This window comes from Acomys minous (genome assembly GCF_964271855.1).
Source record: "Acomys minous genome assembly, chromosome: 7".
Lineage (NCBI taxonomy): Eukaryota > Metazoa > Chordata > Mammalia > Rodentia > Muridae > Acomys > Acomys minous.
Genome location: NC_140488.1, coordinates 100,586,115 through 100,609,509, shown reverse-complemented (window position 1 = coordinate 100,609,509; position 23,395 = coordinate 100,586,115). Strand labels below are relative to the sequence as shown.

General features: G+C 37.1%; 1 protein-coding gene across 3 annotated transcripts in view; it reads right to left on the bottom strand.

Moving 5' to 3' along the window:
- ARHGAP6 (Rho GTPase activating protein 6) overlaps nucleotides 1-23,395 on the bottom strand; it is a 483,165-nt gene that overhangs the window by 54,311 nt on the left and 405,459 nt on the right. For all 3 annotated transcript variants that reach the window (XM_084789389.1, XM_084789390.1, XM_084789391.1), the window contains exon 3: nucleotides 358-429. In XM_084789389.1, the coding sequence (XP_084645515.1) occupies nucleotides 358-429 (72 nt within the window). The remainder of the gene's footprint in view (nucleotides 1-357; nucleotides 430-23,395) is intronic.

The window sequence follows — 23,395 nt, the reverse complement described above, 5'->3', positions numbered from 1 at the left end:
TTAATTAGTCCTGCTTAATTGTTTGCACTTGCCAAACAGCTGGTTAATATTAGGCACGCTGTCCATGGCTACTCAACCAAGGTTTTCTTTAGGCAAAGCTGATTGGACAGAATAATGGGAACCACAACCTTGGCTATAGTCACCAACTGCTCAAACCAGCTGAACTCATCAGTTTGGCACATGGATACTCAAACACAGAAAAGTAGACCCAAACAGCTCTCAATGACATTCCATTACAGAAATGTAGTTTACATAACAGAACTCAACCACATAAACCTGTGTAACTTGAAATCTCGACCTGATCCAACCAGCATGCTCCTTACAAGATGCATTGGCTTTAGTTATTGGGTCCTTTACCTTTGTCTTTATTCTTTTCCTTCCCTAGTGAATCCAGTTTCTTTCTCAAGGATTTCTTTCTCTTTTGTCCATCTGTGAATATTAAAAGAATAAGAAGTTAAAAAATAAGTATACAAGTGATTTTCTCATTATGAACAATTATAATTGATGTCTTACTTCACCCTTATAATTCAACATTTGTAAACAGAGAAACAATTCTGAGAATACCTGAAAAGTCCCCACTTGTAGCACATGTATCTAGCCTTGAAATATGCTCTGAAATGTTCTTTCAATCATGTGAAGAGCTAGAAACAGCCCTTTTCATATGTAATTCAGCTTTGACATCCAGATGTGTTTGTTTTTACCATTACAAAAGGCTTTTCCCCTCTTCCATGTCTATGGAAATCACTGTTCATCTTGAACAAAATCTCCATAACAGAATCAACTAAACACATACATATCTTTGACAGTCATAAGCTACTACAGTATAACTGAAAAGGAAATGGATTTGGGGTCCCATAGAATCCAAGACTTAATACTATCATGTCATTTATGATATGAAGAAATTTGGATAAGTCTTAGTGCTTTTACCTAAATAATTTGTATTTCATGGTTTTGTTGTGAGAATTTAATAAAACAATGTATATAAAATACTAAATGTGGAGCCAGATGCACATCCTTAAATTTAAATCTACCTTCTGTTTGGAGCTTGCATGTTATTTGATAGTATGCTTGTCCCATAATTTAATTATTCACTCATTGATGGATGTTAGAGTTGTTTCAAAGGTGCCACTATAAGTAGAGGAATATTTCCTTTTAGCTTCTGATACATCTAACAAACATACTTAATATTCTGCTTAACTCTCCAAATAGTATAGATACCATTCATAGTTGTTGGCATCTGCAATTGGATTTCTGGGATGTCATCATAACTACTGGAATTTATCATTGCCAGAACATGTTTTGGGATTATTCAGCTTAACATGCAGGAGATGTGGAGCAGGAATCCACACTGTGCTCAGATAACAAAGATGTAGTTTATACCCAGGGAGAACTGCTGAAATAGATTGGAGAATTGTCTTGCACCAAGATGGTATTGTCTAGCACACACAGTATCTGGGTAGCTGGAACTCAGTGACTGCTCAGCAAATGGCAGGGCTGCTGAGTACAGGAGTTTCCCTGGCAAGGGTTCCTGAGGAGAACTGCTAATCCTTGGAATCAAACAAGATAGAAATTCCCACTTCAATCCCCTGCCTGTAGTCTTGGACATAACCACCAGAGTAGAACTGCAGGCTATTTCCTGATATTCAGCCACCAGCCCACAACCATAACCACAATCCTTAGGAGGGCTGCTCCAAGTACATCCAACCTCCCACCCAGAGCTCTTTTTCATACCCCTGAGCAATCCTGAAGTCACCAGAAACAAACAGCCAGTATGGGAGACAACTAGATGGCTAAAGGCCAGCATAAGAACACAATCAACAAAAGCCAGAGCAATGTAGTACTACCAGAGCCTAATAATTCCACTGCAAGAAGCCCTGGATTCCTTAACACAACTGAAGCACAAGAAAATGACTGATGAGTCTATGCTGATGAATATGATAGAGGCCTTTAAAGGGGAAACAAAATAAGTCCCTTAAAGAAATACAGGAAAACACAATCAGACAGAGTCCTTTAAAGAGGGAATGAATAAATCACTTAAAGAAATAAGGGGAAATACAAACAAACAGGTGAAGGAAATAAATAAAACAGTGTAAGATCTGAAAATGGGAATAGAAACAATAAAGAAAACACAGAGGAAATCCTAGAGATGGAAAACATAGGGAAGAGAACAGGAAGTACAGAGTTAAGCATCACTAAGAGAATACAAGAGAGGAGAGAATCTCAGATGTAGACGATACAATTGAAGAAATTGATACATCTAACAAAGAAAATGTTAAATCTAAATGCCTGGTACAAAACATCCAAGAAATCAAAGACACTATGAAAAGATGAAACCTAAGAATAAGAGGAGTGGAAGAAAGTGCAGAGTCCCAGCTCCAAGGCCCCACAACCTAAAGAAAGATATGCCAATAAACATACAACAGGCCTACAAACACCAAATAAATTAGACAAAAAAGATAAGCCACCAGCCACATAATAATCAGAACATTAAGTGTACAAAACAAAGAAAAATATTAACAGCTGCAAGTGAAAATTGTCAAGTGGCATATAAAAGAAAACCTATCAGAATCAGACCTGACTTATCAAAAGAGACTCTAAAAGCCAGAAGGGCCTGGGCAGATGTCTTGCAGACTCTAAGAGACCACAGATATCAGCTTAGACCTCAATACCCAGTGAAACGTTCAGTCACCATAGATGGAGAAAACAAGATATTTCATGATAAAACCAAATTTAAACAATATTTATGTACAAATGTAGCTCTACAGAAGATATTAGAAGGAAAACTCAAACAAAAGGTAGTAAACTATACCCAAGAAATACAGGAAATAAATAACTCTACTGCAGCAAAACCAAAAGATGAGAAACAAACAAACATACTACAACCACTATCATTAAAAATAGCAGGAGGTAGCAGTGATTGGTCATTAATATATCTCAATATCAACAGAGTTTTTTCCCCAATAAAATGACACAGGCTAACAGAACATATATCTAAAGAGACCCATCATTGTGCTACAGACAAAAAACACACCTTACCCACAAAGATAGACAGAGTAAAGGGCTGGAAAAAGGTTTTCCAAGCAAACAGAACAAAGAGGCAAGCTGGAGTAGCATTGTAATATCTAATAAAATAGACTTTCAGCCAAAATTAATCAAAAGAGATGAGGAAAAATATTTCATCAAAGGAAAAAATCTCTCAAGTTGATGTCTTAATGCTGAGCATCCATATTCCCAATACAAATACACATTTGTAAAAGAAACATTACTAAAGCTTAAACAACACATCAACCCCCCACATTAATAGTGGAAATGTCCAACACCCCACTCTCACCAAAGGACAGGTCATCAAGACAGAAACTAAACAAAGAAATAATGAAATTAACAAATGTCATTATTCAGTGGAACCAACTGATATCTACAGAACTGTTCATCTGAGCACAGAGGAATATACATTCTTTTCAGCACCACATGTTGCCTTCTCCAAAATCGACCATATACTCAGTGACATAGAAAGCCTCAACAGATACAAGAAAATTGAAATAATCCCTTGCATTTTATCAGATCACCATATATTAAGTCTGGACATCAACAAAAACAGAAATGACAAAAAGCCTGCACATGCACGGAAACTGAACAACTCTTTACTCAATGATAACTGTCAGGGAAGAAATAAAGAAAGAAATTAAAGACTTCATAAAATTCAATGAAAATGAAGACACAACATACTCAAACTCATGGGACAAAATGAAAGCCATGCTAAAAGGAAAGTTTGTGGCACTAAAAACCTTCATAAAGAAAGTGTAGAGAGCCCATACTAACAACTTAAGAGCACACCTGAAGGCTCTAGAACAAAAAGAAGCGAGTACACCCAAGAGGAGTAAAAGGCTGAAAATCATCAAACTCAGAGCTTAAATCAATAAATTACAAACAAAGAGGACAATACAAAGAGTCAAAGAAACCAAGAGCTACTTCTTAGAGAAAATTCATAGACAACCCCTTAGCCAATCTAACTAAAAAGGCAGAGAGACAATATACAAATCAACAAAATCAGAAATGGAACCGAGGACATAACGACACTGAGGAAATCCAAAGAATCATTGGGTCTTAATCCAAAAGCCGCTATGCCACAAAATTGGAAATCTAAATGAAATGGACAATTTTCTTGATAGATTTCACTTACCAAAGTTGAGTTAAGATAAACCAAACAAGTTAAATAGTCCTATAACCCCTAAGGAAATAGAAGCAGTCATTAAAAGTCTCTCAACCAAAAATAGCCCAGGGCCAGATGGTATCAGAGCAGAATTCTATCAGACCTTCAAGGAAGAGATAATACCAATAGTCCTCAAATTGTTCTATAAAATATATACAAAAGGAATATTGCCATGTTCATATATCTGAAGGATTAACACAGTAAAAATGGACTTCTTACCAAAAGCAATCTACAGATTCAATGCAATTCCCATCCAAATGCCAACACAATTCTTTACAGATCTTGAAAGAACAATTCTCAACCTCATATGGAAAAACAAAAAATCTTGAATAGCTAAGAAAACCCTATACAATAAAAGAACTTCTGGAGGTATCTCCATCCCTGATATCAAGCTGTACTATAGAGCAACAGTAATATAAACTTCATGGTATTGGCATACACACAGACAGGTGGATCAATGGAATTTAATTGAAGACCCAGAAATAAAACTACACATCTATGAGCACTTAATTTTTGACAGAGAATCAAAAACCCTACAATGGAAAAAAGATAGCATCATCAACAAATGGTGTTGGTCTAACTGGATGTCTATGGGTAGAAAAAATGTAAGTAGACCCTTATTTAACACCCTGCACAAAAATAAAGTTCAAGTGGATTAAAGATCTCAGCATAAAAGAAGACACACTAAATCTGTTAGAAGAAAAAGTGGAGAAGAACCTTGAGCACATTGGCACAGAAGACAGCTTCCTGAATAGAACACTAACAGCTCAGGCTCTAAGATCAACAATTAATAAATGAGACCTCATGAAACTGAAAACCTTATGTAAGGCAAAGGACACTGTCAACAAAATGAAAAGACAGTCTACACATGAGGAAAAGATCTTTACCAACCTTACATCTGACAGAGGGCTAATATCCAAAATATATAACAAATTCAAGAAAGTAAATACCACCAAACCAAACAATCCAGATAAAAAATGGGAGTAGGGTACAGTGCTAGACAGGGAATTCTCAACAGAGGAATATTGAATGACTGAGAAACAAAGAAACACTCAACATCCCTAATCATCAGGGAAATGCAAATCAAAACAACTCTGAGATTCCATTTTACACCTGTCAGAATGGCTACGATAAAAAACTCAAGTGACAGCACAAGCTGGTGGAAATGCAAACTTGTACAATTACTTTGGAAATCAATCTAGTGCTTTTTCAGAAAACTGGAAATAGTACTGCCTCAAGATCCAGCTATACTACTTTGGGCATATGCCCAAAAGATGCTCCATCATACCACAAGGATATTTACTCAACTATGTTCATACCAGCTTTGTTTGTAATAGCCAGAAATTTGAAATAAGCTAGATGTTTCTCAACCAATCAATGGATAAAGAAAATATGGTAAATTTACACATGTAATACTACTCAGCTATTAAAAAGAAGGAAATCATAAAATTTGCAGACAAATGGATGTAACTAGAAAGGATCATCCTGAATGAAGTAACCCAGACTCAGACACATGTATGTAGCCAACTATAAGCAGATATCTGCCATATATTGCTGGATAACCATACTACAGTTCATAGACCCAAGGAAGCTAAGTAACAAGGAGTGTCCAAGGGAGGTCTTCCTTGAATGTCTTGCAGATATGCAAATAGGGTAGACAGCAGAAGTGGATGAAGAGAGGGAACTGGGTAAGAAAGGGTGTGGGGGAATTAAACGAGGAGGGGATCAGATGTGAGGAGAATGGGGAAGAGAGGCAAGGGGAGAGGGCTTGGAAAGAAAAAGGAAACCAAAGTCTAGGGCATCTCTGAGAAAGTTGGAGACCTGTGACAGGGTAGGCTCCACAGGATATAGAGATGCCTCTAACTAATCCTCCTAGGAGCAGGGGTCGTGGCAACTGAGAAGGCCACCATCTAGACAGTCAGGATTTATAAGTGGTAAGAGGGGAACACCAATCCAACCATGAAACCTTTGACCCAAAATTTATCCTGTGCAGATATAAAGATAGAACAGAGACTGAGGGAATGTCCAATCAATGCCTGGCCCAGCTTAGACCCACCCCATGGGACAGAGCTAACCTCTGTCACTGTTAATGATAGTCGGCTATGCTTACATACAGAATCCTAGCTTAACTGTCCTCTGAGAGGCCTCATCCAGCATATGATCAAATCAGATATTAATACTTGCAGCCAAGAAGTAGGGGGAGCTCAGAGAGCCCTGTGGCAGTGTAGGGAATAAGGATATAAGGATCCAGAGTGGACAAGAGTGCTTAAAGAAGACCAACAGAGTCAACTAACATAGACCCATGAGGGTTTAAAGAGATGGAAGCATCAACCAAAGAGCATGCATGGACTGGACCTAGGTCCCTACACAAATGAACTGATGGGCAGCTTCATGTGGGTCCCCCATTAAGTTGAGTGGGTGCTCTCTATGACATGGACTCTGTTGCTTGTTTTTCAATCACTTCTCCCTAACAGTGCTGCTGTGCCTGGCCTCAGTGGCTAAGGATGAGCTCAATCCTCATGTAACTCGATGATCTGGGGTGGGTTATTGCAGGTCCTTCCTTTTTCTGAGAAGAATGGGAGAGAGGATAGGGGGAAGAGGATAAGAAGGTGGGACTGGGAGGAGAGGAGAGAAGGGCCTATGCTTGGGATATAAAGTTAATATATAAAGGAAAAATTTAAAAATGGGAAAAATTACATAAGGAGAATTTGTCTTGCAGGACATTCTAAAACGTGTAGTAAGAAAAGAGATATCACCCAATAAAAATTACAAAACAAGATAGGAAATAACAGAATAACCAATCAGAGTTAACAAGTATTCTTGGGATCTTCTTGGGACCGCAGATGTTCCCAACTCCTCCTCCCCCTCCTCCTCCTCTGGGAATTGTTAGAAGTGAAGGAACACCACAATATAGTTAATATACACATTTAATTCCCATTCCCTTCTAAAATCTCCCCCAAACATTTTCTTCCCACAAAACGAAAATGGTAGGACTTTTTCATCTTTGGACTCATGAGATTTGTATGAGGGAAAAACATGTAAATCAGCTGTATGGTGGTCAAGAGCAGTTAATCTCTTTCATTCCTGATGTGTTCACATCTTAAACATCTAAAAGTTGATCTAGCTGACTTATTAGATATACACAGATGATAAAACACACTAACTACACAAAATTTCAGTCTGTTCTCCAAATAGGATTGATGGTGGATTAGAGATAGAAGGAGGGAGGGAGGGAGATGCTTTGCAATGCTTTCTTTATTGCTAGTTCAGATCACTAAATGTGTTTAGTCAATTAATCAAGTTTCCCTCTAACAATCCTCTAGTTCCTCAATTCACATACTGTCAAGACTGAACAGAGTAAATTAACCCTACATCTATTAAAGCCGAAGAGATTTTTCTGTGGTGCTAGGGATGGAAGCCAGGATCTTGTACATGACAACCAAGTATTCTTTCACTAAGCCCAAGACAAGAAACAACAAGATTTTTCTCTTTAATTTTTATATTCCTTTGGTTAGCTTTGAAACTAATAGATTTTACTGTGATGTTTCTATATATGTGTTAATTATACTTTGTTTCTAGTATTCTCCTTTCCCACTGGTCTATCCCATGCACACAACCCTTTAGTGTCACATGAATAATGACTTAATGCTATTCTTCATGACTATTTAGAGGTTACGATTGTTGTGTACCTCCTCTCTCTCTCTTCCTCCCTCCCTCCCTCCTAACTCTAACTTTGTAGTACTTTGGATATATCAAGACACATGTCTGGTCTCAGAGGCACATTACTCATCTAGGCACTGTGTTTCCCTCCCCTACTACCTAGGCACAGGTGAAGACTACTAGCTTCGCCATTAGCAGGTTCTGTATACAGGGTCTAAATTCACCAACTCCCACAGACAAGTTGCTTAATCTTTCCAAACCTCAGTCTCCTCATTTGTAAAATGGGAGACATTAAGAACTGTTGTGTGGATAGAATAGGATTGTAGATACTATGTACTTAGATTATAGTACATGTTTAGTAAGTACTGATCATTCATAGATCTATGTATAGAGTAGAGGTAGGGATTACACACACACACACACACACACACACACATATATATATATATATATATATATATATATATATATATAATTATATATGATTGTGAGCCACCATGTGAGTGTGGGGAACTGAATATGGGTCCTATGCATGAATAAAACGTGGTCTGAAGTGCTAAACTAACTCCAGGACCCTTTGGGTATTTGGTAACAGTATGAAAACAGACTAGCACAAAAGAAGTTGTCACATACACTTAATGCTGAAATGAAGGCAAATATTAGTAGCTACCTGCTTCCATTGCCAAAGCTCTCCTTTGGTTCTACCAAAGTAGACAGCCATATCCAGTCAACTACTGTTCACATGAAGATCAATGCACAATGACTTATAACAGTTTAGTACTGATGTAAAATCTTGGTTATTTCTGACACAGATCTGGAGTTGTGGCTTCTTAAGAAAGGTATAAGATCTGGAAGCTGTAGGTCTTACATTCCTCACACTGATATTCAGTCAACATGGGTACCTGACTCTGAGCTATTAACACTCATTTATATAGTATTTGGAAGCCTTTGGAATTTTCAAGCCTATTTGAGCTTGAAAGGGAGGTTCTAACTTGTTCAATCCTTTAAAAAAATCCTTGCAGGTGGAGGTGGTGCTTAATGCCTTTGACTCCAACACTTCTGAAGCAGAGGCAGGTAAATCTCTGTGAGTTCAAGGCCAGCCTGATCTATAGAGTGAGCTCCAGGACAGCCAAGGCTACATAGAGAAACCTTGTCGTGAAAAGGAAAAAAATTGGCAGGATGATTTCAGCATCACCTCTCCTGTTTCCTAGCCACAGCTGCCCTACTATTTAGTTGAACCAAAAAAAGAGTCTTAGAGAAAGTAAGCCAAAGGAATTCATAGGCTATGTGGAGAACTTACTTATAAAAGTGAGGAAAATATTTTTTAAAAGGGACTTGTGGGTGGTAGAATAGGAACTGGCCCTTTAGAAACTATGTATCATCTATTGCATGAGTTCTCAACCTGGACACTGGTGACATATGAAGCCAGGTAATTTTTTATTATGGTCAGCTGCCCTATTTATTGTAAGCTGTGTAGCCACATCCCTTGCCTTCATTTACTACCTGCTAGAGCATCACTCTTTTTTTTTTTTTTTTTTTTTTGGCCACTACCAATGAGGTTTGCCATGACCAAATATTCACAGGAAGCAAAATCTCTGTGGTTGAGAACCACTGCTTTCTACATAACACTAAGTAGAGAATGGGCATAAGCCATGTGAATAAAACCTTCATGTTTTCCCTTCCAATTGAAACCCAGTCTCCACTTCTGTTTTAGATAGAACAACATCAAAATGTTTACACGTTATTAAGACTTTAAACACAGGGTTTTCAGGAAGAAGAGCAATTTCCTTCAATTTGTAAAAGGACCAGAGTCTGCCTAAACTTAGTGATCCTTGTACCAAATGCTCAAGACTTTAGGTTTTAGGATTAAAATGAGTCCCTGGATTAAACAGCCTTCTTCTGTTTCCCCGCATGAAAGGTTTTATTCCTTATTTGGGTGGCAAGATGAGGTGTGAAAGCACATTGTGGTGAATGGCAGCATGAATGGATATTACTCAGCTCCCAGGGAACACAACATTATTCTTTCTTTTTAACCAAGTCATGCTATCTACAGAACCTATGTGGACTGAGAAAAGTTTATTATTTAAAAAGAAGAAAGAAAAAGATGCCCAACTCAATGTAATGCAGTGTCCCGGATGAGATTCTGAAACAAATTGAGGACATTAGCAGAAAACTGATGTAAATATGAATCAAATCTATCATTTGGTTGATGGCAATATATCAAGTATGGTATGCTGTTGGGAAGAAACAGAGAGGCTTAAAATGATGTGTCATTTTTTTGTAACTTTTCAGTACATCTGAAATTATTCGAAGCAATCATTTAAAAATTTAAAATGACCTTTAAAAGCCTGTTCTTCCAGGCACCAACTGTATTTGAGTAAAGGTTGAAAATTCATGTGTTGTAGTGTAAGAAAATAGAGGCTTGGGCTGCTCCTTGAGGTGTTTCACAGAATTGGAAACTCAAATTTGTGGGAAGAAGGGAGATCACTCACAAAGCCATAGTTTCTGACATGGTTGAAACTGTGGGAAAAATCTACTATTGTTATCTCCTTCGTGTGAAAAAAAAAACAACACATGTCCAACCTGATAGAAAACATTTGTTGTGGCTGCTCTTTGGGGGGAATATGCTTGTTTAAAAAGAAGTGACCAGCTTAGAGTCTCAGGTCATTTGATTCTTATGGCCCTGCTGATGGTTAAACAACATTAGAGACGCAGTATCTCTAAATCCGTTTTGACATAAGTTATTCAAGCTTCATGTTTTTCACTTGTATCTGAGAACTCCAAGTTCTACAGAACTTTATTTGTAAACATTTCACATCTATGCTTATAAACTAAAATCTTTCTTCAAATATACAGATATAACAAACACTTATGTGTACATGTAAATTTATAACTACATATCAAGTGAGTTAAAAATCTATGAAGATATTATTAAAATGTTTAACACAGGCTGGGTGTGGGTATGCAGAACTTGGGAGGCAGAGACAGATAAAGATCTGTGAGTTTGAGGTCATCCTAATCAACACAGTAAGATCTGTCTCAAAATAATTTTGTAAAACTACTTTATTCCTTACCAAAGTGAAAAAAAATCATTATTTCTTCTCCTTGTGCTGTAGACCTCTCAAAACCAAGGTAAGGCAAAGACTAAATGCCATATATTAGTCCTAGTTTGGAACAGGAATATTGTTAAAGAAGTAATTATGTTATTAATGGCCTCTTCCTTTAGGGAACCATTCATTATATCCATGCCTAGCATCTGCTACTTTCCAATGATTAACCTTATCCACGTAAGTTAAATTTGTCCACGCTGGAAAACAAATATAGACTGATAAGAGGAGGGCAGCCAAAACCTTTAGTGAAAACCAGAAAAAATGAGGCAGTGGAATGAATTCCCAAATGCCCCTGGTACTTTCAGTTACCTGTTCTGCATTTAAAATTCATCCAAAGAAATGGAAGGAGAGCATCTATGGCAGCAAAGGGAAGTAGCGGCCCATGGATAGGAGATCCATGGGACCACCGCAATGCTAGAGTCTAAGAAATGGTTTAGGGTGAAGTTTAGATATTTAGGAAAAGAGCTAGTATAGAGGTGTCTTTTCCTAACATTTTTTTTCTCTGGGCAAATTATATCTTAGCACATTATTATTCTCTTTAGCTTGGAAATATTATTTAAATTATAATATTTATCTGTTTACATATCATCTTCTCTCTAGAAAGTAGATTCATCATCCATCCTTCTAGTCACCCATCCATTCATCCATCTGTCCATCCAACACTGATTAGTCATGCATGTTGGAGAAACAGAGTGGTGTGTTGTAAAACTAGATGAACAGGGACTATCTGTTCCTCTGAGTGACTAAGTGCTCAGTGTTCGAGATAGATCTGAGAAAATCTGGCTAAAAACAAAGAAATGCCTTTGTCAGCATTTTACTAGGTGTTAGGACAGATGAGCAAAGGATGACCCTAACTATTGCTTGTAAAGGCTAATGTTCAGTTCAGTCTTCAGAGGATAAAGTTACTCTTCTCTGGATCCTTTGAATTTTGGTGGTGTTTTCCTCAATAAATCATATGGTGACTACAGGGTTTAAGAAGTCCTTTCTTCCTGGGTCTCCTGCACTCTGAATGTTTTATTTTTGTCACAGTGGTTCTCAACTTTCTTAGTGATGTGACCCTTTAATACAGTTCCTCGTGTTGTGGTGACTTTCAACCATAAAATTATTTTCATTGCTGCTTCATAAGTGTGATTTTGCTAGTGTTGTGAATTGTAATGTATATATCGGATCTACCGGCTATCTGATATGAGTCTCTTGTGAAATGGTTGTTCAACACCCCCAAAGGGACCATGACCCACAGGTCGAGAACTACTGCTTTATTGGGTAAGCATTCTATTGGTGAAAAAATACGACACTATAACAACAAACGCTAGAGCAGAGTAATAGCTCTTTCAGTAGGAAGCAGAGTTCCAGAGAGTGAAAATAAAAATACTGAAAAAGAAAAACAGCCTATGCTTAAAATATGAAAAAAGTTATTCAAGCCCAAAATAGCCCTACCATTCATGCAACATTGGCTGTCAATTAATTGTTCATGTTTGTATGCTCACAGATATGTCATCATCAAGCTTTGTGTTATTGTTTGTTGGCTCTTTCACCCAATCCAGAAGACACCTATTTCCCTATCATCCTTTCTTCAGAAATCCTTTCATTAATTATAATTTATGCAGAAGAAGGTGTGTACGAATATGGGCATCATGTCATATCTCTTGGCAAAAATCCCAGTGAATTAGATTTTGTTTCTTCATCCTTACAGCACCATGTGGGCTCATATTTCCAGAACATGTTTCCAAAGTATCTCAATTTCTCTGGAGAAGGAAAGGTTTCATGATATTCTTAAGCAAGAGAGATGCCTCTTCTTATAGTGCAGGCTCCCCAAAGTACTTGTGAAATGTACTAATCCCTGTAGCTTACATGATGAAGTGGTGGTAAAAATAACAAAGCTGTGGTCACAAAATCAGAAAATGTTGTGAGTCTCTCACTGCTGCAATAAGACTTAGCTATTTGAGGTCACCATACTTCTAGATCAATAAAACATTAAAAAAGAAATCCTTTTTTGGTTTGTGTATGTTATTTTGTCAGGGAAATTAGTTCTAAATTTTTCCTTTAAGATATTCAAGAGGAACAGATAGCTTTGATGGATTCTTGGGTCTCAAAGCAAGTTTTTTCCTATTCCAAAAAATATGTTAAGATATTTGATATATTAGGCATATCTCCTCATTCAGTCAATCTGTGAGCTAAGGGAGCTGATCTTAGGGCTTGAAGACAGGCTGAAAAGTTGGGACTCTAGATGAGAGAATCATGGGAGAATAGCAAAGTAGAAGGATCCAGAGGGTCCTAGAAACCTACAAGTAGAACATTATGATAGGCAGATTTGGGCACAGGGGTCCCACTCAAACTAAGGCACCAGCCAAGGACAATACAGGCGGTAAACTTTAAACCCCTACCCAGATCTAGCCAATGGACAGGACATTCTCCACAGTTGAGTGGAGAGTGGGGTATGACTTTCACAGGAACTCTGGTGCCTCGCCTTTGACCATGTCCCCTGGAGGGGGAGACCTGGTGGCACTCAGAGGAAGGATAGCAGGTTACCAAGAAGAGACGTGATACCCTATAAACATATACAGGGGGAGAAAATCCCCCTCAGGAACAGTCATAGGGGAGGGGAGTAAGGGGAAATTGGGAGGGAGGGAAGAATGGGAGGATACAAGGGATGGGATAACCATTGAGATGTAACAAGAATAAATTAATAAAAAATGGAAAAAAAGTTCACCTCTGTTTTTTCCTTAACTAAGCATTCTTTGTAATCACTCCTTGCTTCAGAAAGTGGTCATGATCAAATTATACCATAGAAGGATCTCTTACTTGCTGTCATTTTTTTCCACTTTTAAGTTCTGTGAATTAAAAAAATGGATTTAAAAATGCTATAAGCACATGCCCAAAAGGAAGAGGCTTGGTGGTGTTTGTTGCAAAGCCTGGAGCTAGCCTATTCTTCTAGGCTTCTCAATTTGCAGCTTTCATTTCCTGACCCTTGCAGAGAGAGTGATACTTATTAACTCTGTCTCAGTAGACACTTCCTTTTAAGATAAAGAAGTTTCTGAGCATCAAGCCAGAAAAAAAAAATCATGACTTTTATGAAATCATTTCTTTTGGCTTTATTTCTTTCACAGACTTTTATAAGAAAGGAAGAAGATAGGAGAACACAAATTAGAAGTACCACATTCATCTAAAAAAATACCTTTAATTGCTAACTCGAGAGAATAAAATCCAGAGATAGAAACTGGGGATGCAGTGACTGGTTAGCATTCATGAAGCCTGACAGGTATAAAACCAGAGCCATTGACACCCATCCTCCAATTCTAGTATTTAGGAAGTAAATAAAGGAAGATCAGAAATTCAAAATCATCCTTGGCTATATTGGGAGAGAGGGGAGAGAGACAAGCCTGGGCTACACAAGACTTTTTTTTTTTAAGTAAACTCTAAAAAGAAAAAAATTATAGTTTCATCATTATTTGTTATAAAGCCAAAGCCTGTATTTCATACTAAAAAGATGTAGTTTGACAGTTGTGCCTATTTGGAGTGTGATTTTTTTTGACCTATATAAGAGACTAATTCCACCTACTTTGCTTTTGTTTTATAATGAACAAGCCAATCAGATATCCTTAAGACATGAACTTTAAATGTTGGCAACTCCTAAAAATTTCTCTAACTTGTTCCCATAAAAATAGCTCTCTTAGATACAGTAACTGGAAAGATGAGCCAAGTGGATGAAAACTTAGAATACTTTCTCCCTTCTCACCTGTTTACCAAAGCCAACTCTAGCTTTTTTGCTCCATTCACCCACTCTTACTCACCCTTGCACCATTTTGTTAATTGTTGTCTCCTGGGATAATTCTTCACCACAGCCTTGGCAAAGTACTCTATAAGTTCAAGCTAATCCCTGTGATATATTCCTGGTTGCCAGCAAACACTTAGGCACCAGTAAGCGTTCCAGTTGTAGAGAGTGTGAAGGGAGAGAAGTCTACCAGGAGACAACAGTGGAGATGCTTCCCTCTTCTTACAAAACTGCTTGCTTGGAAAGTCATACTCTTCCTTGTCTCTTCATGCTACTATAAACTTAATGCCAGAGGTTTGCTGCAGCCATTCCATGAAGACGAAGAAAGCCAGCCAAACAGCAAGAGGCTCTACTCATAACAACAATGATAGAAAGCCACTGAAGGCATGGAAGTAGCTTTTTCTGGGACTCTTCATGAAGTATAAGGATATTTTTAAACGTATTTTTAATTGAGCCTTTGTAACTGGTAGTAAATATAGTTTAGTCCTGGGTGCTCTTAAGAAAGTATACTCACAGATGTTTTGAATCTCTATGTGTTTATGATAGCATGGGTAGAACGAGAGAGGTCAGATTGCCAAGAACACTAAAACTATAAATAAATAGTTCTTTACAATTAAATGATGCTAACTTGTCAGTCATCAAACAAGACAGTACTAATAAGATTATATTTAATCCATACTGAAGATCATCTTATTATTAATATCATCAATTCAATGCACTACTTGAATTTATAAACATAAGGTACATCACTTATGTACCTATGAATATATGGTAACATTAGTTGTTTAAGAAATTCTTAAAATGTTATTTACCTTTATTGTTTAGTTCTACTACAAAATTGACTATCTCATTTTGGAAAAGTATATTTATTCACTTCTGTAAGCACTAAAATCTGAGAATTATAAGCTTCTGGCTAGTCAAAAAACACAAATACAAAATAAAATTCAGACAATGAAGAAGTTGAATTAATAGGATAATATAGTTTAACTGCATGGATTTGAATTACTATATCAAATTAATAGTAGCGGTTTAAATCAAGAGTTGTCAAGCCTTTTCTGCAGAAGTCAAAATATTAAATGTTTAAAACTCTGTGAGCCACCCAGTCTTTATTGGACCTACTCAACTCTATCATTGTAGCTTACAATGCAGTCACAGACAAATCAGAAATAGACATGGCTGGGTTTTAATAATAAAACTTTATTTAAAAAAATAAGCATTGGCCGGGTGGCCCATGAGCTATAGTTTGCTACTCTCACCTTAAGGGAAGAGTTTTTAAATGTTTTCTTCCAGACATTTGTAAATGTCTTGTAAATACTAATGAAAGTTTTAAATAATCTTGAGGTTTTGATCTCAAATGATCTAAAATACCTAAGTACTTAAAAATACAGCAATTAATTTCAGTTGTTACTTATTTACTTTCATTTTACCCATGTAGAAACCAAGAACTCCCCATAAATATAAAAGTTTCTGATCATATTTCAAGTATGGGGCATTGTTTGCAATCATCAAGTTTAGTTTAGGCAATGATCCCAATGGAGAGAACAGGGAAGCATTAAAATATTTGAAATATACTAGACTATTTTAGAAACTGCAATGATGAGAACTTTGTTCTAGATATCAAGGACTTGTGCAATAGTAGGTCATGATCCAAGACACATATATCAATGTGGGAAATTGTGGCCAGTGGAGAAGAGACCTTTGGTGGAAGACTATGTTACCCTTAGAACGTGAAGGACTATTTATGAACATTAAAGCACAAAGCATGTGACTTAAATGATTGGACATCTGCTGTGTACTAGTACTGAATCATGCAGAAGCATGTACTTTAGAACTATAGGTTACAAAAGTCTTCAGCTTTTATGGAAAGCGTCTAAGAAGAATGTTACAAAAGCACCTGCCAGAAAATATCTGTCAGGCTTGGCTTTTCCTGGAGTAGATGGATGAGGCAGCTTCTTTCTAAAAGAGCCTCTAAAGGCAACTTGAACGGATTTAATCTTTTAATATAATTTATATATTTGTATTTTCTCCATTGAGTGACCTGAAACACCTAGAGGACATGGATTGCTTTTTGATGTGGCTATCCATATAGGGATTTGAAAATGAACCTAATGGTACAACCATATCATGAGCATTTATGGTCACTCTGTGTAAGTGAACCTTTAGAGAGTTTTGTGTACTGCTTCACTGCTTTCTTTAGTAATACCAAGTTTTCTACTCTGTTTGTACAGATAGGAAAATCACAAAGGGAAATATATTTTTTACCCTCCCTATCTTAAACACACACACACACACACACACACACACACACACACACACACACACACACATATCAAATACTGAATAAATACACGTAGATCCAAACCTTCTGAGAACACCCTTTTCTATATATAGTTCGCATTATGGCATGTCTGCTGGATCTAAAAGTGGAAAAACACATCCTAGAGTAGAATTTGCGTTACCCATTGTTAAGATGCATTTGACTGAAAATTACAAAAGTTCAATGAAATGGCTTGCAGAAGAACCCTTCGTCTGATTTTTAAGTAATTCAGAAAGAAGTAGGCTCGTTATATGGCTTGTTTACTCAGTGGATTTCCATCTTTTCTATTCTCTTCAGGGGATTACAGACTTGGGCTGAGTATCAAGCTTGTTGTTACTAAAGAAAGCAGGGAAGCTGTATAGAAAGCCTCCTCCGACTGAGGGTACAGTTGTAGCCTTAGCTTCATTTCCCTAGGTCCACAGGAAAAAAATGTTCCTTCTGTCTTATCAAATCCCCTAGAACCACAGCAAAACACAATTAAAAGTTATGCATGCTTATTTTTTTGTTATTTTCCTCTTGATTGTCTTTCAAGAATGTGCGATGGTCAAACTGTAGGGCATAAATCTACTATTGAACCAGGAAAATGTAGTAGGTCATGGAAGTGTTTGAGTAGATATTTGAGAATGCTTTAGGAAGTATTTAAATTTATCTCTGATAAAGAGAGCACTGTTTGGTTCATTTGTTTCCCAGGCTGAGATGTATAGTGTTTTGTTTTGTTTTTTTGTTTTTTTTTAACTCAATGCACATTGTAGACAAACATGAAAAAACTGCTGTTCCTAGAACAGAAATTTAAGTCATCAGTGCATCCTTATAATAAACTGTTATGTAAATGAATTTATTCTTTTATAGGAAACAGTATTATAAATCATTTCAAGTAAACAGCAGGAAGCTTTGAGATTTTTTTTTTCTCCAATAAAGGAGTAAGCTTTATAGGTGATGATTACTCTGGTGGTTTTAGGTGTGAGTTTTAGGTTTTAGGTTTTAGAACAGTGGAGAAGTCCTGAATTGAAGAAAGCAAAAGAGGGTCATGGCTATAATTAAGATTAGATATAGAGTGCAGATGCATGAAAAGTGATATAGCAATGATGACAATGATAATTATTATGTTGATGGAGATGGATAGCTTTTATGGAGAATATATGAGATGTCAGTAGATGCTTTAAACTCATTATGGTTGTTACTACATTTCAACCTCACATTAACCCATGACACCATCAATTAAGGCTGGAAAATGAGTACTGGGTGAAGCTAGAGGAAATCATTAAGGTAATTTCAAACCCATTTCTGGAGATAATGGGGAAGAAGAGAGAAGGATTATCAATGCTTTTTGCAAGGTTAGGGAAGAGCAAAGGGGAAATGTAACTGTAAAGAAGCATATACATGCATTCATTCATTTCTCACGTGTGTATTGAGTCCTGTATCTAGTTATTCAAATCCATAGGCAAATGATACACAACCCTGTCCCATAAGAAGTTATGGTTCTCTGTGAATGGACCACATAAAGGCATAAAGGGGTGGTGGATCCAATGAAGGCTCCATTAGTTCTAGAATTTCTGCAGCAGAACCTCTCTTTGAGGCCTTCCAAGCCTACAAGTCATATGTATTTGGTAGTGCTTGATTCCTATTGGCATTTCCAGCAGATTGTGAACTCTGCTCCATGTTTCAACCTGATTGTTGTACACACCCAAAATTGTACAAACAGATCTAGCACACTACAGCTGGACATTTCCAGGAAGGATAACATAAAAGCAGGAGAGCGGCCTTTGCTATCCAGGTTCCTACTTGACAAGCAAGTTCAATCTCTTGTTTCCCAGGTTACACCAATCTTCTAAATCAACACCCAAGTCCCAAACTGAAAGCAGCTGATATATTCTTGACTTACCAAGAACACATATTTTTGTTGTTTCATTGAATTATTTATGTGGGTTTTATGACTGGATAATGACAAGACCTTGCTTTATAAGGAGTCCATATAACTGAGTAATGTTGAGGTGTCAGATTACTCTATTTAAAAAAAAAAACAGGAAAGTTTTTTATTAGACTATAATAGCCTGCAGTTTCTTAAGCTATTAACTATTTAAAAACAAACTCATAAACAAAATCTTTCCTAATCCTCATACCACAAATTAACTGAAACAAAAAGGGAAAGAAATAAAAAAGCATAAATTCAATAAATAAACCAATTTTCATTTTACCTTAGATTGTGCATCGGTATTTTTTCCTTTAAAGGGCCAAATAGCCATTATTGTTCCACTTAAGACATGCTGTTGTTTGGTCATAGTATAGATTCCTTGTACAAAGTAAGTGGTTTCATTATGCTATTTCCTTACAAATGCATTATATACTTTATTTATCATCTTTGTTGTTTTTATTTGACATTATTGTTTATTTATGTGTATGAGTGAGTGTGTGTATGTCACGTGTGTGCATACCCACTGAGTTATAGGTGGTTGTGAGCCACCTGACATAGGTGCTAGAATCTGAACTCAGGTCCTCTGAAGGAGCAGTAAGTATTGTTAGCCACTGAGCCAGTTCTCTAGCTTTTATCATAACCTCTCCACTGTGATGTGAAGTGAAAAGCAGGCATGAATCCTTTGAAAATTAATGAGCATGGCTATTTTCCACTATAACTTTATTTACAAAGCCAACTTGTGACTTAGTTTGGCCCCAATAGTTAATTTGTTAACTCCTGCCTTTGACCACTCCTATTAAGAAGCTATCAAACAGTCAATAAACTTAACACATTACTAATGTTTAAGGCCTTTCTGCATGTGCTTCCTGGTTCTGCTAGTAAAGTCTGTGTTATTTTTAAGCCAGGAAGTCTGATTTCAGAGACCCTGAAAATGTAGCAGAATAGTCTGAAATTATCTCTGGCTGCTTCCATAGGGGCAATCTCCCTAAATCTGATGAGGATAAAAGCTCCTGATAAATATGATTACGTCTGCTGGAGTTCCCCTGACAATAAAAATAATACAAGGAGAGTAAGGGGAAAATGAGAGAGAGGGAGGAATGGGAGGATACAAGGGATGGGATAACCATTGAGATGTAATATGAATAAATTAATAAAATTAAAAAAATAATACATACTTGTCATATAATAGATTCTCATACATATGTTGGTTCATTTTTTAATTATTTTGGTTTGCTAACACTGTTGTAACAAATGATCCCCAGACAACTCCAATTTATTACTTTGCAATGCTGGAGGTAAAAGTCTAAAATGGATCTCAGTGGGTTAAAATCAAGGTGTCAGAAATATTGTGTCCTTTGTGGGTACTTCAGGAGAGAATTTATTTCAATGACTTTTCTTTCTCCTGGGGCCACATATATTCCTTTAATTATGGCCCATTTGTTCCATCTTCAAAGACAACAACATTGCATCTCTCCGGCCATCCTTCCATAAGTTTTTTCTTACTGTAATGAGGAAAGTTTCTTCATTTACAACTAAGAAAGTTTCTTCATTGACAACTACTCGTGTGATTAGTCTGGGCTCTTTCAGACAAATTAGGATAATTGCTGTGTCTCAAGGATATGAATGTGTCACATTTGCAAGATGTGAGCTAATGTGTTGATCAAAGGATTAAGTTGTGGCCATATTTGGAATGTCATTCTGTAGACTGCAGAGACATTTTAAATTAGTTCTGGACCGCTCTCTTTTCATTAAACTCCATTCTAATATTAATTGAAGGGGACTTTGATTAACTGAGGCTAAGGAATTTTAAAGTAAACATTTTTTAACAGTGCTTAACTGCAAGGAAGCTTATTTTACATTTTAAATTTCCAGCTACTAATTCCAGATGGATATTCAATGGCCCTGAAATCCAGCATTATTGTTGGTCCATTGGATTCTTTCTTCCATTTCACTTTCTCTTTCTCAGACATCTAAGACTACTTCTTCTTCTTTACTCCTAAATAAAACTGCATCTGACTTCACTGGATCTGCAGAGGTAATGTGAACTGAAATTCCATGTGCTCCACTCCCATCTTCTTACTCACCCAAAACCTTTACCCAAATAACCAGTGTCTAGCCATTATAGCACCAGGCAAGGTAAAAATTCTCCACTGTAATTCATTCTATGAAATTACCTCAGTGACTTCCCAACCCCCTGAGCCTCAGTCCTTCCCCCTCTCTGATGAATTTGGAAGCTGTGGAGTATGTTAGAATACTTGAGCCCAGGAAGCTCTGGTATCCACAGATCAGCCTACACAATCATCCCCATGTGACAGGAAATGAAAATGTGAGTTTGAACATTTTCATGCCCAATGTGTCTCCTCTCTTATCAGGAATAGTATTGTTTCTTTAGGTTCTAGATCCTGGATGCCATGTTTATCTTCCTCAGAGAAATTATTTGCACAGTGAATCTGACACTGTTTAGTACTTCTACCTGGGAGTTCTCACGGGGACTAAATGGCTACAATCATGCTATAGCTGCTATCATAGCATTTGGCACTGGTCACATGTTCAAACAAGCTCAGTCTATATTCAATGTCTATAAATCAGCTACCCCAAACAATATTTTCACAAATTCTTGTCTAATCATAAACTTTTTACATCCAGTGACATGTTCTCTTTTCTATAAATAATAAAACATATTTGTAAACTATTATTTCCCATTTTGAGAGAAAGTATGAAACTGTCCCATAGGGCTTGGCAATATTTTGCAACAGCTCAATATTATGAATCATTCCTTGAAGGAGTTGGAAACACCATAGATTTAGATAGAGCCTCTCTAGCAGACACATTTTATAGCTATTCTATTTGGTAATGGTTACTTATTTTAATGGCCTCTTCCAAAATCAGGAACAAAGAGACTCATCAAATTAACTAGTTTTTAAAGCAATGCTACAAGAATAATCTCTTTCCTGATAGCTTATCTCATGTGCATTAAATTCAAAGCCTTTTCAAACTTATCATGCCCTTCAGTACAAATTGCATGTGCCAAACTTTCTTTAGGAAGGATTCTTGTGCTCATGAAAATGAGACAGGCTTATTGGTGGTGGTTACATAGGTCACTTGTGAGCCAAGTGGGTGGGATGGACAGGTTTCTTCCACACCTTCCCAAAGCAAGGCCAATTGAGGCATGCAAGCCTGGCTGTAAGTGAAACAGTAGCATGACTTGAAAGTCACTAGTCTAGTTTCTGCAAGTGCAGAACTTCTCATCTGTGCTGAAGGTATCTGTGTGTGGGATTCATATGAAATAGAATGGCAGCAAATGGGGGTGATATAGCTGCCTATGACTATCATGGCAACTGGGAAATAAGAAAAAAGCCAAAGAGACATGGCTTCTGTTACTGGCATACAGATCCCCTCTTCCATAGCCACCCTCTACCTTGATTATGAACTCCATCACAGTTCCCAACAGAGTCTCACATTTCAGCCTTAAGAAAAAGAAAAGCATGGCCTTGAGACTTACTATCCAATGGAAAACTAAGTACTCTGAATTTTGTGCTACTCCTTCTTGAATCAAGACCCAACTTTCCCATTGCAAAGGTGAATTGCCTAAGTTCACATGGCTATTGGGTGAGTGGGGTGGGATGCCAAAAAGAGTTCCTAAATTCTAATCTTTTGACTCCTAAACTAGTACAGCCAAGTCTAAACACCAAACAAAAAACCAAGTGCATCAATCAGCACTATGAATGAAAGAGTGAAAGCATATATTTGTGTGTAAGGTAAAGTGACTTAGCCTTGGCCTTTGAGAATTTGGGACCTGATAATAATTTATGAGAAAGGTTGTCATATGTATTATAGGTGATTTACCAGTATTTCTGACTTGAACCCCTTTGATTGCAGTAGGACCTTGTCCCAAATGTTGATATTCAAATGCATAGCCAGAAATTGGCAGATGTCTTATGGGAGATAGGAGGCAAAAAAAAAATTACCTCTACTTGAGAACTCCATTTCACACATATATTGTAGTATTTAGTTTTCTGTCAGTTTGTGGCTACAACTAAATGCCTGAGATAAACAATTTAAAGGGGACAAATATATATATGGTGTTATTGGTTTCAGTCCACGATGACTTGGATCCCTGGTTTCTGGACCCATTTTGAGACAGCACATCATAAAATTATGGCCAGAAAGTAGACTGTTAGAGAGAAGGTCTTGCCTGGACTAGACTCAGTTTCCATATGCACACCTCAGTGATCTACTCTAGCTCCTGAAGTACCATCCCCTGTAGTTTTCACAACCTCCCAATATTCCATTCACTCGTGAATTTAGTCAGTGGGTTAACCTATTGATAAAGGTCAGAGGCCTTGGGATCCAGTGGCATCCCTAAAGCCCTATGTCAGAAATATGGATTAAGTCTTCAACACATGAAGTTCCA